The 13,465-nt window shown below is 43.3% G+C and overlaps 2 protein-coding genes and 1 pseudogene across 3 annotated transcripts; 2 read left to right on the forward strand and 1 right to left on the reverse strand.

The window, feature by feature from the left end:
• The first annotated feature begins 775 nt into the window (after positions 1-775).
• On the forward strand, positions 776-8,577 carry LOC136550549 (4-alpha-glucanotransferase DPE2-like; annotated as a pseudogene).
• Positions 3,180-10,680, reverse strand: LOC136550550 (uncharacterized). Of its 2 annotated transcripts, none has more exons than XM_066542156.1 (2): positions 10,140-10,680; positions 3,180-3,249 (listed from the first exon to the last, which is right to left on the reverse strand). In XM_066542156.1, exons 1-2 carry the CDS (start codon positions 10,637-10,639, stop codon positions 3,246-3,248), a joined length of 504 nt encoding a protein of 167 aa, XP_066398253.1. In that variant the 5' UTR covers positions 10,640-10,680; the 3' UTR covers positions 3,180-3,245. The 2 variants fall into 2 exon arrangements, with proteins under 2 accessions (XP_066398253.1, XP_066398252.1); XM_066542155.1 differs by lacking the exon at positions 3,180-3,249 and adding an exon at positions 8,761-9,279.
• Positions 10,681-11,203: 523 nt separating this feature from the next.
• Positions 11,204-11,815, forward strand: LOC136549210 (4-hydroxyphenylacetaldehyde oxime monooxygenase-like). The gene has a single exon (XM_066540470.1). The coding sequence runs from the start codon at positions 11,204-11,206 to the stop codon at positions 11,813-11,815; it is 612 nt and encodes a 203-aa protein (XP_066396567.1).
• The last annotated feature ends 1,650 nt before the right edge of the window (positions 11,816-13,465 follow it).

A 13,465-nucleotide genomic window follows, 5' to 3' on the forward strand; every position in this document is an offset into this window, starting at 1 on the left:
GTTTAAGGGAAAGCCTATAATTTCTGGACAAAAAAGGCCCAAAGTTAAGTATCTATTTCAGAACAGAGTGGTGTGTTGTAGTTGTTAAATTTATCGGCAATTGACCGTGACGATGAAACATGCTCTATGCACTAATCTGTAATGGAATAAACAAAAGTAAATAATATAAAATTGAAAGATAGTAGTAGATCAAGGGGGAGATTGTTAGATTGATCTTTAATCCTAAACTAGGCCCAACGGCCCAGTTGGGTCTTTGATCTGCACTCTGATCGGGGCGTCCAACCCACTATAGCTGAGGGCTCCTGTCATTCTGCGCTATATATAGAGGTGGGGGCCGACGGCTCTGAGTAAGAGGTTCGCCTGAGCCGAGCTCTCCATCAAAACCTAAACCCTAATCCTGATCAGAGAGGGGCGTATCCAGTGACGGGAAGCCACCAGCCGCGCCACCCCGCTCCACCGAAGTCGACGACTTTATTGACATCTTTCCTTAACGTCGCTGTCCTTTCATAGACTTCACCGACGAATAAGATGGTGGCTTCTAAACCATCTCCCTCTGCGGTGTCAAAGTTCTATACGTTCTTCTTCCATTTCTTTCTATTTCTCTACCGTATAGAGAACCCGCTACCGTAGATGATCTTTTCGATTTCAGCCTAACGGGTCACACGTGAGGTGAGGACGACGCGAGCACTGCCCGTCCTAGGAGTCGGATCCACGAAGGGAGGAGAGGGAAGGAGGGGGAGAAAAAGGCTCCTTTTTTTATGCTGTCCGGCGGATGCAGGTGACGCTTTCCCAGGCTCTCCCACCGTCGTAGACGTCGCCTTCGCCTCTCCACACGCACACCCATCCGCTCCCCTCGCGTCGCCTTCTATCTTCGAGGGAGAGCCGGAGAGCCTTCGCCGCTCTCTCACTCGCTCTGTTTTGTATCTCTCTCTGCCCCGTCCGTCGCTGATTCCCTGCCCGTTTGTCGCCATTGCCGCCGGTCGTGCCGTGTCAAGGTACGTACCCTCTGCGCCCTTCTCTGTTAACTGACCTGATTGGTTTCTTCTTCTTCTTCTCGCTGTGCTTGATCTGTTCCCACGGGCTCCACTGAGCTGCTGCTGGTTACTCGTTCTGGATGCGTGGGTCTCCTTGGCCAGGTCAATACTAGCACGGGAAGGCGTAGTGGCATAGGAATGTGGGCAAACTCTTGGTTCCACGAATCTGGGCCAACTTTTTTTTTCGAAGGAATCCGACTCCTGAATCTTGCACGCCTGGTTTAAATTACTGGAGAAATGAAAAAAAAAATGAAAGGGATAGAATAGAAGAAGGTATATATGTACGGGATCTTGTATAACCATCCGTTTCATGGAATCTTGATTGATCTTTTGGGGGGCGAGAAGCTATGGGATTCATTCTTCAGTCGTGCAAATCTTACATCTTTGATCTTTCGCACGCGTACACCAACACATTCAGCTTCCTGATTTCTCTCTTCTTCCCTGCTTGAAGGACATGGCGAACTCGGGGCCTACGTCGGGAAAGAAACCTCTGAATTCGGTGACTTTGCTGTTCAAATTGCCGTATTACACACAATGGGGGCAGTCTCTTCTGATTGCTGGGTCGGAACCAGCACTCGGGTCGTGGAATGTCAAGCAAGGAGTGTCTCTGAGTCCAGTCCATCAGGACAGTGAGCTAATCTGGTGTGGGAGCGTGTCTGTTGTTTCTGGCTTTACCTGTGAGTACAAATACTATGTGGTGGATGATAGCAAGAATGTTTTGAGATGGGAGGCTGGGGAGAAAAGGAAACTAGTCCTGCCGGAGGGCGTTAAGGAAGGAGATGTAATTGAAATCCGCGACTGGTGGCAGGTACTAATCATTTTTATCAGTAGCGTCTGTATATTTATGTTCTCTACAGTAAGCAATGAAGTAGCAGCAATATATGATCTTACATTTTTAGCTGAATGGGCTGTATCTATCGTTTTCTTGTGGATAAGATGTGGGTTGTTGTATCCATTGTTGGTTTCCTTGCTATATTAGAAGGCTGGTTATGGGGCATTGCTGTTTGTCAGGTTCACAACAAACAAGTTTCTTTGCTCTGTGCTATGTTTACTAATGGTCTTGTTTGCATTCAGGATGCTTCTGAAGCTTTATTCTTTAGAAGTGCATTCAAGAATGTCATTTTCAATGCTACTGAAGGTGGTAAAGAATCGCAGTTGGTGTCCCTCAACAAAAGTTTGGATCCTGAAGGTATCATTTATATGAAAAACCAATTGAGTGAGCAAGACCAGAGTGTTAAATCTGCAAATATCTGAGATTTCGTGATGAATGTATTACTGAAAAAGAATTGATATAGCATCATGTCTTCACATGTTAAACATATCAAATGAAGTTCTTCCTACTCTAGATGTCTAGAGCTCTCTGTCTCTCTCAGATGATTTATTTTGTGTGCTCTTATGTATTTTATAAGCAAGTTCCCAGATAAGATTATCCTTGGGGGTTGGGGCTTCTGATTTTTTTTTAAACATGCAGGTTACATGTATTTATAATAAAATGTAAAAGGGAAATAAGAAAAAAAGAATGAATTTCTATTTTTGGAGCACCACATCTAGTTATCAGTTTTTTTTGTCTTATATAATACTTTCCCTGAGCAGATATCGTTGTCCAGTTCGTAATTAGCTGTCCTCGGCTCGTATCTGGCTCTACTGTAAGTACACTTTAAAGATGTCTTTATCTTTTATAAACTATCCTTAATTGTTTTAATCAGTAACTTATTTAATTAATTCATACCTGCTTGCTGATGTCCCTCACGTCCACTGATAACGAACTTTAGGTCGTCGTCACTGGAAGTAACCCTCAATTAGGAAGATGGCAAACTCAAGATGGTCTCAAGCTGAGCTATGTTGGAGATTCCTTGTGGGAAGCAAGCTGTGCTTTACGGAAGTCTGAGTTCCCTGTAAAATATCCTTTTGCAAATGATTGTTCCCTTAATCTTTTATTGGATGTACCATATGGATGAATATTGTTTTGCCAGTATTCCTCAATGCACCATCCTTTTAGCTGTTGGCTAATATCACGTCCTTAGATTTTTTCTGAGAATGATTGTCCTTAACATCTTTTCCACATACAAATACTGTCAAATCAGTCAAGCAGGAAACTCTTCATTGGAGCTTGGTCCAAACAGGGAGGTTAATGTTGATTTATCGTCACCCAAGCAATCCAGATATATTGTGTTATCTGATGGTGCTCTCAGGGTAATGTATCCAATAGTGTTATCTGCAAAGATGCATGGGTTTATTGCAAGAGAACTTTCTAGGAACTTCTTGACCATTTTAACTAGAAACCATTGACCATGCTATGATGCATTATAAACAATTAATAGTATTCAGTATACATGAACATGTGCTTGACATAACAGAACCATGGAACTCCATACTTCGGCTAACAAATCAGAGAATCAGTATGCATCATACACAGCCAACATTGTGTACTAATACTTCATCTGCATTTACCAGGATGCACCATGGAGGGGTGCAGGTGTTGCTGTACCCATATTTTCAATCAGATCAAACGAGGACCTTGGTGTTGGAGAATTCCTAGATCTTAAACTTCTTGTTGACTGGGCAGTCAATTCGGGCTTCCATCTTGTTCAGCTCCTTCCAATCAACAATACTTCAGTTCATGGGATGTGGTGGGATTCTTATCCATACAGGTACGACTAATATTCAATACCAAAGGTTTCCTGCTCATATTGGTGATTTTTCTTGAAATCAGTAAGGACATTATCTAAACAGTAGCAATGCCCCTCGTGTGAATTACAGCTCCCTCTCTGTGTTTGCATTGCACCCCTTGTACCTGAGAGTACAAGCACTTTCAGATGCAATTCCTGCGGATGTTAAGGTATACCTTTGTTATGCTTTCATATTCATTCATTGTATGTCTTGGCTGTGTTATTTTTACTTCACTAAATGTTTGAATGAGTTGTTCCTCACCTCATTTGGTACTCATTTTAAAATTTATTACAGGAAGAAATTCAGCAGGCGAAGAAGCAATTGGATAAAAAGGTTATTGCATTTGCATATTGTTGTTGATTCTTGCAGCTATTTGACTAAATCTCTAATATTTGGTTATTTCCCTAATTTGAAAATGATCTGTAAATTAGGACGTCGACTACGAGGCAGCATTGTCCACAAAATTGTCGATTGCTAGAAAAATATTCAATTTAGAAAAGGACAAAGTACTAAACTCCAGTTCTTTCAAGCAGTTCTTATCTGAAAACGAGGTACATTCACTGCCATTTCGTTTATCGTGTGTAATCATGGTACTTGATTTCCTATTCCAAACTGTATGTGATAAGCTTTCAAACTGAATTCTAATAGGAATGGTTGAAACCATATGCGGCATTTTGCTTTTTGCGGGACTTCTTCGAGACATCTGACCACAGCCAATGGGGTCGGTTTTCTCAGTTTTCCAAGGAGAAGGTATTGAAAATATTATTCTGCATTTGGTACTTGAATCTTTTCAGTCGCTATAGCTTGCTAAGAACATATGTTGTTCTAATTTTTTATGAGAGCACATGTGTACTATGAGCACTAAGATGGTTTCCTTCTGTAATGTGTTTCAGCTTGACAAACTTATTTCTGAAGGTACTTTACACCATGACGTTATACGTTTTCATTACTATGTTCAGTACCATCTATATATACAAGTAAGTATTGTCATTCTGAACTGCTCTTAGTATTACTCTCGTGTATATATTTTTTTGACATTATTTTTATTCGCTTTTTTAGTTATCAGAGGCAGCAACATATGCAAGAAAGAAAAAGTTATCCTGAAAGGTGATTTACCTATTGGTGTTGATAGGAATAGTGTCGATACTTGGGTATACCCGACCTTGTTTCGCATGAATACCGCTACTGGAGCACCCCCTGATTATTTTGACAAGAATGGACAAAATTGGGGTTTTCCTACATATAACTGGGAGGAGATGTCAAAGGATAATTATGGGTGGTGGCGAGGTCGTCTGACACAGGTTATTTAGCATAACAGTCGTTGTATGTCTGACTGGTCATCTTTTCCTTTTATTATTCATATCCTACTAGCATGTTGCAGATGGCAAAGTACTTCACAGCATACAGGATAGACCACATCTTGGGTTTCTTTAGGATATGGGAGCTTCCAGATCATGCTGCAACAGGTCTAGTTGGGAAATTTAGACCTTCCATTCCTCTTAGTCAGGTTAGTTTCTGTATCTGTTGAGCAAACTAAAATGGGCCAGAGAAATCTTTCGTAGTAGTTTATCTAACTTGTTCTTGACTTCCAGGAGGAACTTTTAAGTGAAGGTCTATGGGATTTTAATCGAATGAGCCAACCATACATTCGTCAGGAAATTCTAGAGGTTGCTGTGTTCATAATGATGTTCATGTTTCAGATTTTTTTTCAGTGAAATTTTAGGCCACAATCGTGAAAATTCTTTTTTTCTCAGGAGAAGTTTGGATCCTTTTGGACAGTCATTGCAGCCAATTTTCTAAATGAGTATCAGAAGCAGTGTTATGAGGTAATGCAATGAGTCATATTCTTTATATAACATATCAGTTACCCAAGAGTAAATTGCAAATCACAGTATAAATGTCTCTATTTTGTATTGTCAGTTGTGTGTACTTTTAATGCAATATCTTTTCTAAAATATTACTAGTTACTTTGATCTCACGTGTTTTTTCTTCTTTGCTTCACTTATATAGTTTAAAGACGATTGCAACACAGAGAAAAAGATTATTGCAAAGATTCAAACAAGTGCTGAAAAGTCACTATTGCTAGAGAAAGAAGACAGTGTCCGCCGTGGCCTTTTCGATTTACTACAGGTAATTTGGGTTTTCCGTTGTGATTTAATTTCATTGTTGCCGACACACTTTATTCTCCATGTTATGACTTCTCCTAAGATATCCAGCTCCTTTCCGACTTGGTTTAAGACATGTTGTTCTGCAGAATATTGTCCTTATCAGAGATCCTGAGGACTCCACAAAATTTTATCCCCGTTTCAACCTGGAAGATACGTCAAGTTTTAGGGACCTAGATGAACACAGGTAATGTTCATGGTTCTAAACTATAGTTCTTCTATTCTCCATTTCAAGTTTGGGGGGATTTGATCTACCCACTTGTGATTAAATCTGTAAATTTGCTTCAGTCTACTAAATGCTAATAACATTGTGTAACAGTGTAAGGGCATTTGCCTATCTTACTTTGTTATCTACATCTCTTTGGGTACCCTTCTACCCAGAAAATGAAATTAGTGTATTGGTATTTTGCAGTTGTTCTCAAGAAAACAAAATTAGGGTGCACCACGTTTTAGGCTTTGCAATGTGTTTCTAATGAATCTGTGTTCATGAATATTTCATCCTCTCATGGGACATCATTTTACAGCAAAAATGTCCTCAGAAGATTGTACTATGACTATTATTTTGCTCGCCAAGAAAATCTCTGGCGTCAAAATGCCCTGAAGACTTTGCCTGTCCTGTTGAACTCGTCAGATATGTTGGCATGTGGAGAGGACCTTGGCCTTATCCCTGCTTGTGTTCACCCTGTATGACCCCTTCTCCAGACATGCAAAGTTGTTAACTAACCCGCTGGTTTTTACTCACTGTTAATAATAATAATGAAAACTTCTATACAGGTTATGCAAGAACTGGGGTTGATTGGATTGCGTATCCAAAGAATGCCTAGTGAACCAAACTTGGAATTTGGTATTCCTTCTCAGTATAGCTATATGACGGTGTGTTCCCATCCATTATTACGTATTACACTCAGATGAATTGGAAATATAACGAAAAGAGTGTTCTGATTGAAAATGGCATGGAGATTCAGAGAGGCTATGTTGATTTGATGATGATCAATTTTTTGATGTTTCAGGTTTGTGCTCCCTCATGTCATGATTGCTCTACATTACGCGCTTGGTGGGAAGAAGATGAAGGAAGAAGAAGTCGTTTCTACAAGACTGTAGTTGGACAGTGATGAAGAGCCCCCGTCTCGTTGCACCCCGGAAGTAGTGCACTTCATTGTTCAGCAGCATTTTGACGCTCCATCAATGTGGGCAATCTTTCCACTTCAGGTGTGAAACTTGAACTTACATCGTAGATCAAGGATCTCTTGTCTAAAATAAGCTGATGAGTCTACTTCGGATTTGGCATTTATCAGGACCTTCTTGCACTGAAAGACAAGTACACCACAAGACCAGCACCAGAGGAAACAATCAATGACCCCACTAACCCAAAGCACTATTGGAGATTCCGTAAGTCAATTCATCATTCCCCACCTCTTTATGAAATAAGGCATTTGAATAAGAAAATTATTTTAAGGTTACTCTTGAAATGTTGCCTTCTTTTTAGGAAAAGCCTCCCATTCAATTTATTGACATGAGACGATAGCGATATTTTAATTGTTGTATGGTCTGTGGTAGTCATGATGATAGATGAGTTGCATGATGTAGCCGCTGCCTGAAACTTAAACAGTTCAGCATATGTGTTTGCTACTATCTACTCAACCATTTGATCTAGGCTCATCAAGAGAGGTGGCACAGTAGCTGAATTTAATATTTGGAGCATGATGCAATGCTAGCCTATCAAATTTGAATGATTGAATAAACAATACCAAGCTTTTAGGATACCATCATTTTCATATGGGCCATTGACATAGCTTTCTATGCTAAAGTGGTATCTCTCAAGCTCCACACGTGATTTGCACTCCTGTTGTGAATTTAATCCGTAGAAGGCAATTCTTTTCCTTGGATCTAACTTCTCCCCAACATTTTCAGGTGTCCATGTGACGTTGGAGTCTCTGTTGGATGACAAGGACATCCAAGCAACCATCAAGGACCTTGTCACAAGTAGCGGGAGGTCCTTCCCTGGAAAGAAGGTGGAAGGTGCTGACGAAAGCGGAGAGAAGCTATCTAAGATGCAGTTGAATGGTAAAGCTTAGGAAAGGATTGCAAGAACAGCTGAAAGCGACCACGACTAGAAGTAAATAGAATAAGGCGACAGATTGCATTACCATGTCGATTCGGGTGATATTTCTGCTAGAAAATTCTTTACCCCTGTGAAGTTCTTTCAACTTTGGAAATAAGAAGTATCATCTATCAAGTCAGCAGCAGCAGCAACAACAACAACAACAAAGCCTTTAAGTCCCAAACAAGTTGGGGTAGGCTAGAGTTGAAACCCAGCAGAAGCAATCAAGGTTCAGGCACGTGAATAATCATCTATCAAGTCAGCAAGTGAAATAATTCATCCAATTTTGGTTTTCATTCATAAATGTTCTTTGACGACCCAGCTATTTCTTGTTGGCGTATTTCTGCTGCAGCAAGCCATTGAAATGGCATCTTGTGCAGTTTGTGTTGTCCTAATCAACCAAAATCGGTGCGTCTGTGGTGCGTCGCATGTGAATAAATGCTACTAGTTCTTTTAGTATTTTATCTGTCTTTGGGAATAGATTCTGTTCCAGATTTGTGTTACACTAGAACTCGTATTGGGGACAGTTCCATTTATTTTGGTGCTACTACTAAGCAAAAGAAAAGGTCATGGCTATGGATGGTTCTCCTCCAGCTGCTTTCCCTCAGAGCCTCTACTTTTGGAGCTTGTTTATTTATGCCAAATGCCAATTCACAGAACAGTAGGTTTTCCTTGCTATTGATGTGATGGCCCAAAGTGTTGGTTACACCAAATGCCAATTCATAAATAAACACATTATTAGGATCAACCCCTTTAAATTGATGCTGTGGTCCTGTGGGTGGAGGTTTCTTCCTTGATTTCCAAGTGGTTGGACACTGTCATCTGAAAGGACAGCTTGGGCACTCTTCTTGCTTCTGCAATTAGCATGCCCCTTTGTACTAATAGCATTGAAAAGGGTAAGCAACTGAACAAATGGATTTTGCCAGCTTCCCTGGCTCACAGTCACAGGTCAATCTTCTTCTAGAATCTAGAGTCTAAAGATTTTTTTTCTCTCCGGTAAGAAGTCTAAAAGATCTTTTTTTTTTCTTTTGGCGACGGTAATGAAGTCTAAAGTCTTTATTTTTCTTTCGGCCACAAGTCTAAAGCAGAGATATTTGAAGTTGAATGGGAATTGAAGGGGCAAAATGGACTTGCCATTCGCAATCAGTACTAATCTGTATCTTGCAATCTCCATGAAGTCTCGTGGAGGTACAATGCAGCACATGTGTATGCTGTCCTTGTGAAAAGCGATGTGTATGCTGTCCTTGTGAAAAGCTCCGAAAGGGCCTGAGCAGCTGATTACCTCGCTGAAATTGCACAGATGATGCAACTGCAAAAAAAAAAAAAGGTTTATAATAAACCACACCTCTCGTGTGCTTTGCCTCCTTTAACGACGTCGCTTTACAACACCAAACCCATTGTGTAATATAATCACTTAATCAGTGGTTACAATTTTCACCTCCATCTTTTTTTTTTGGTTGTACCACTGTTTTTTGGAGCAGACAGAGTCATCTGACACTGACAGCACCGACCTTGGAGTCTCTGACAGCAGTAACTGACTGCATTCATCAAGTAACTGAAAACGAAGATCATCCGGAAAAAAAGGCACCGCTTGTAAGCTCTTGCAGGCCCTGTCTGTATTCCTCCTCGGTGCCAAATAAAATTCGGTGGCAACACCACCACTGAATTTGGAGTTGGACGAGGAGGAAAGCGAGTTCCTCTTGTCTGCCACCACTCTCTCTCTCTCTAGAGGCAGTTGATGTTTGCATCCACTGCTTTTCTCAGAAAAAGTTAACCTTTTTCTTCTTCCATCCATTCACTCATTCACTAAGATCGAGCATGATCACGTTCTAGATTCTATAATAATGAATAAATGTCGCAATTCTCATGGTTTAGGTTGAAGGTTGAATTAAGGGCAAAGTAAGCATCCTACCTCACCAACTAAACCATCAGTTTCTTCAGAATTCATATCGTAATCATGTATGCTGCTGGTCAACGTTACAGGAGCCCAAGAATTTCTAAAATATTCGCTGTACAAAGAAGACCAAGGGGGTAAAAAAAAACATACTACATCCGTGTGTGTCGGCACGGCGATTTTGGCCTTTGCCGTCGTCGTGTATCTTGTGTTGTGAGCATGGGATTGCGATGAACTCGGATGCATGTCAAGGGGGTGGGTGGGTTCATGGGTACCCGGAGGCGAGGCAGTCCTCCCAGAACTTGCGGTCCTCCTCCTGCCGCTCCGCCGCGCGCTTCGGGTCCTCGGCGGCCTCCGGCGCCAGTGGGAGAGGAAGCGCCGTGATCGCGCCGCCGCGGGCCCCGGCCACCGCCATCTGCTCCCACCAGGCGCCGCTGCCCCTCCCCGCCTTGTTCCTCCCCTCCTCCTCGTCGCAGGCAGCTTCGTCTTGTTCTTGGTAGCTGCTGTACTCGTCTCCCTCCACGCAGCTGCTGGACCCGTCGTCGTCCATCTCCGCCTCGTCGTCTTCGTGGCAGCACGCGCTGCTGCCGCAAGAGGAGAAGGAGGAGGAGGAGTCGGTGGCCGCCGCGCCCGCGCCGTGCGGGCGCGGGTGCGGGCACGACTCCGCGACGCTCTCGGTGTCGCTGTCCTCCATGTCATCGTCGGCCACTTCGTCGACGACGCGGGGCCTCGGGAGCAGCGCTAACGGCGGCGGTGGGTGCACGGCGGAAGCCATGGCGTGGGACGGGCGCGGGGCGCTCACGCGGACGCGGGGACAGACACCGCCAGTATTTATAGCTGACCACGCGCCGAATTCGCCAAGCGGACGACGACTGCAAAATCCTTTTTTTTTTGGAATGGAAAAAAGAACGACTACAAAATCCTACTGGTGCAGATACGTATAACTAGGCCGCGTTTAGATGACGAAAATTTTTTGGTTTTGACTACTGTAGCACGTTCGTTTGTATTTGATAATTAGTGTTTAATTATAGACTAATTAGATTCGAAAGTTCCGTCTCACGATTTCTCACCCAACTGTGCAATTAGTTTTTTTTCGTCTACATTTAGTACTCCATGCATATGCCGCAAGATTCGATGTGACACTTTGGGGTAAAAAATTTTGAGAACTAAACAGGCCCCTAGTAAGACTGACTCCAACAATGTAACCCATATCTGAGACCCATATCACGGTTTGGGTAATGTACAGTAAAAATGTTACATCCCCATAGTCCGCGAAAATATTCGAGCCTCACTCCTCAACCCTATCCACGCCGCCATCCCAGCAGGCTCGCAGATCGCCATGGCTGAGCTCCCACTTCACTACAGCTACTACCTCCTCCTCTTGATTCCTCTGCTCGCCCCCATCCCACTCCTCGGCCTCCACCATTCGGCGGCCCGGCGCCGGCGTAGCGGCGCGGCGCCGCTCCCTCCTCCGTCGCCGCGGGCGCTCCCAGTGGTCGGTCACCTCCACCACCTGGCCCTCGCGAGCGCGCTCCCGCACCGCGCCATGCGCGACCTGGCGCGGCCCCTCGGCGGCGGCCCGCTCATGCTGCTCCGCCTCGGCGAGCTCCGCGTCGTGGTGGCCTCGTCCGCCGACGCCGCGCGCGAGGTCATGCGGATCCCCGGCACGGACACCAGAAGAGCGCACGCGGCGCCCGAGCGCGGGCGAGCGGGGCCGGCGGCGCGGCCGGTGCGGGAGCGGGCCACCTCAGCGTTGCGGAGGCGTGCGCAGACGGACCACCATCGGAGATTTGCATACCGGGGAGAGAGGGGATGCTTTTTTGCGTATCCTTCGGTCGGTAGGCAAAATGGGTCGTGCGTCTGGGTCAGCCGTTGGAGAGCGTTTTTGGTAGGCAAAACAACTGTAGAGGACGTATTTTGGGTTTGCATCTCCTTGTTGGAGACAGTCTAAGAGCTTTATCAGTACGCTCAAATCTCCTCTCTTATTTTATCCGTCTCGGTCAAAAAGACTCGACGTCCGCAGCGGTGCTAGCTAATGTAGCTAGCTTACGTATATGCGAGAGACAAAATCAAAGACTATTTTATTTATTTTTATTTTCTATATATTATTGGACCCACATATTCTTGTCTTAGATTCTTGGACTACGTGAAATAGATCAGCTATTTGTTCGTCGCCCTGTCCACGTCAGAATAGCTAGCCAAATAGCTAGCTGTTGGGGACGCCCTAACATCATCATCTATCCAGTGATATCAAGTCTTATCTCTGCTCACGCATCCGCGTACAACAAATCATCCTCCACTCAGAGCTCACATGTCCATGTCCTGCCGAGTTCTGATACCAAGCTTGGATTCACATGTCCGTGTCCGATGCGAAGTCTCCGAAGCTCTTGCGTCCACTTCCGTGTTCGCGTCCAATGAGGTTCAGGTAAAAAATCGTACCCGACGCATATATGTAGTATATTATGATTTGTCAGGTTCCATATGAATCAGAAGGAATTTTGGAGGAATTTGTGAGAGGAAAACACTGTTCCGGATGAAAAAAGAAGCGGATCGAGTCGGATTTAAGGGCACGCGAACGGGACGGAATTTATATGTAACTGAACTACTCATAAATTAATTAAACGACGAGAGTGATAGGTATTAGTTGTAATAACACAACCGTTTACTCGCTTACTTACTCACAATTTAAATTAATTATGAGCAATTAGTTGAGTTTCTTATGGTACAACCTGCCGGACCATCCAGATAGATTTGCCACGTGTGTTTGCAATTATTTAAAAGTTATATTCCAAGAAGCAAAAGACGCTATTCTCAGTCGGTGGTATGGAACTTTTTTTGTTGTTGTTGGCAATGAGACACAAGTGAATCGTGGTGAACTCATAATCCCAATTTTACAGAAATAGGTTGTGTTTGTGTGCGTTTAAATAGAGGGATATAAGCATCCGCGTTACCTGTGCTTCTGTGTGTTAGAAAAAGGATAATTGCATTGCTATTCAACTGCTCACGTACTTTGCCTAAATTAATACGTCAAATAATTAAATAAACACCTGTATAGCTGGAGTAGGTAGCATCAATTAGCAGAAGTTTCAGAGAGATAGAACGTACTATCACAGCAAGAACACTCACCTAACCTCAAAATTTTCATGGGAGCTGAGGATGGGTCGATCGGAGTGCAGACCACGACGTACAATCGCTGAAACATATGGACGCGATGTGATGTTGAGAATGATTCTATTCTACGTGTTCTAGAAACGGTAGTTTGAGTGTTTGACTATAGCCTATAGGTCGATTTTGTTGCAAAAGGTCACGCGGTATGTTGGGTGAAACGTGGAAGTGGCATGATGAGTCGCCAAAAAAGGGGATCAAGAAATAGTATATTAAATCGTGCGGAAGTGACAGCTCTGTATCTCTACAGAATTCAATGCTCGCGCACATGTTTTAGCGTGCATGTGTCACATAAAAAAAAACTCACCGTTTATATTCCTAAAAAACATCTCGCGCTTTATTAGGACAAGGTTTAGTCAAACTTTGAAAACTACAAGCATGAATAAAATTGAAATTATTTAGCTTGACAACATGTGTAAGCTATATGTTTATAGAC

This window comes from Miscanthus floridulus, chromosome 4 (assembly GCF_019320115.1).
Source record: "Miscanthus floridulus cultivar M001 chromosome 4, ASM1932011v1, whole genome shotgun sequence".
Taxonomy (NCBI): Eukaryota; Viridiplantae; Streptophyta; class Magnoliopsida; order Poales; family Poaceae; genus Miscanthus; species Miscanthus floridulus.

Coding starts and splice junctions, on each gene's coding strand:
- LOC136549210 (XM_066540470.1), top strand. CDS start 11,204: ATGGCTGAGCTCCCACTTCACTACAGCTACTACCTCCTCCTCTTGATT.
- LOC136550550 (XM_066542155.1), bottom strand. CDS start 10,639: ATGGCTTCCGCCGTGCACCCACCGCCGCCGTTAGCGCTGCTCCCGAGG. Junction 9,280..10,139: donor GAGGACTGCCTCGCCTCCGG/GTACCCATGAAC, acceptor TTTTTTTTGCAG/TTGCATCATCTGTGCAATTT.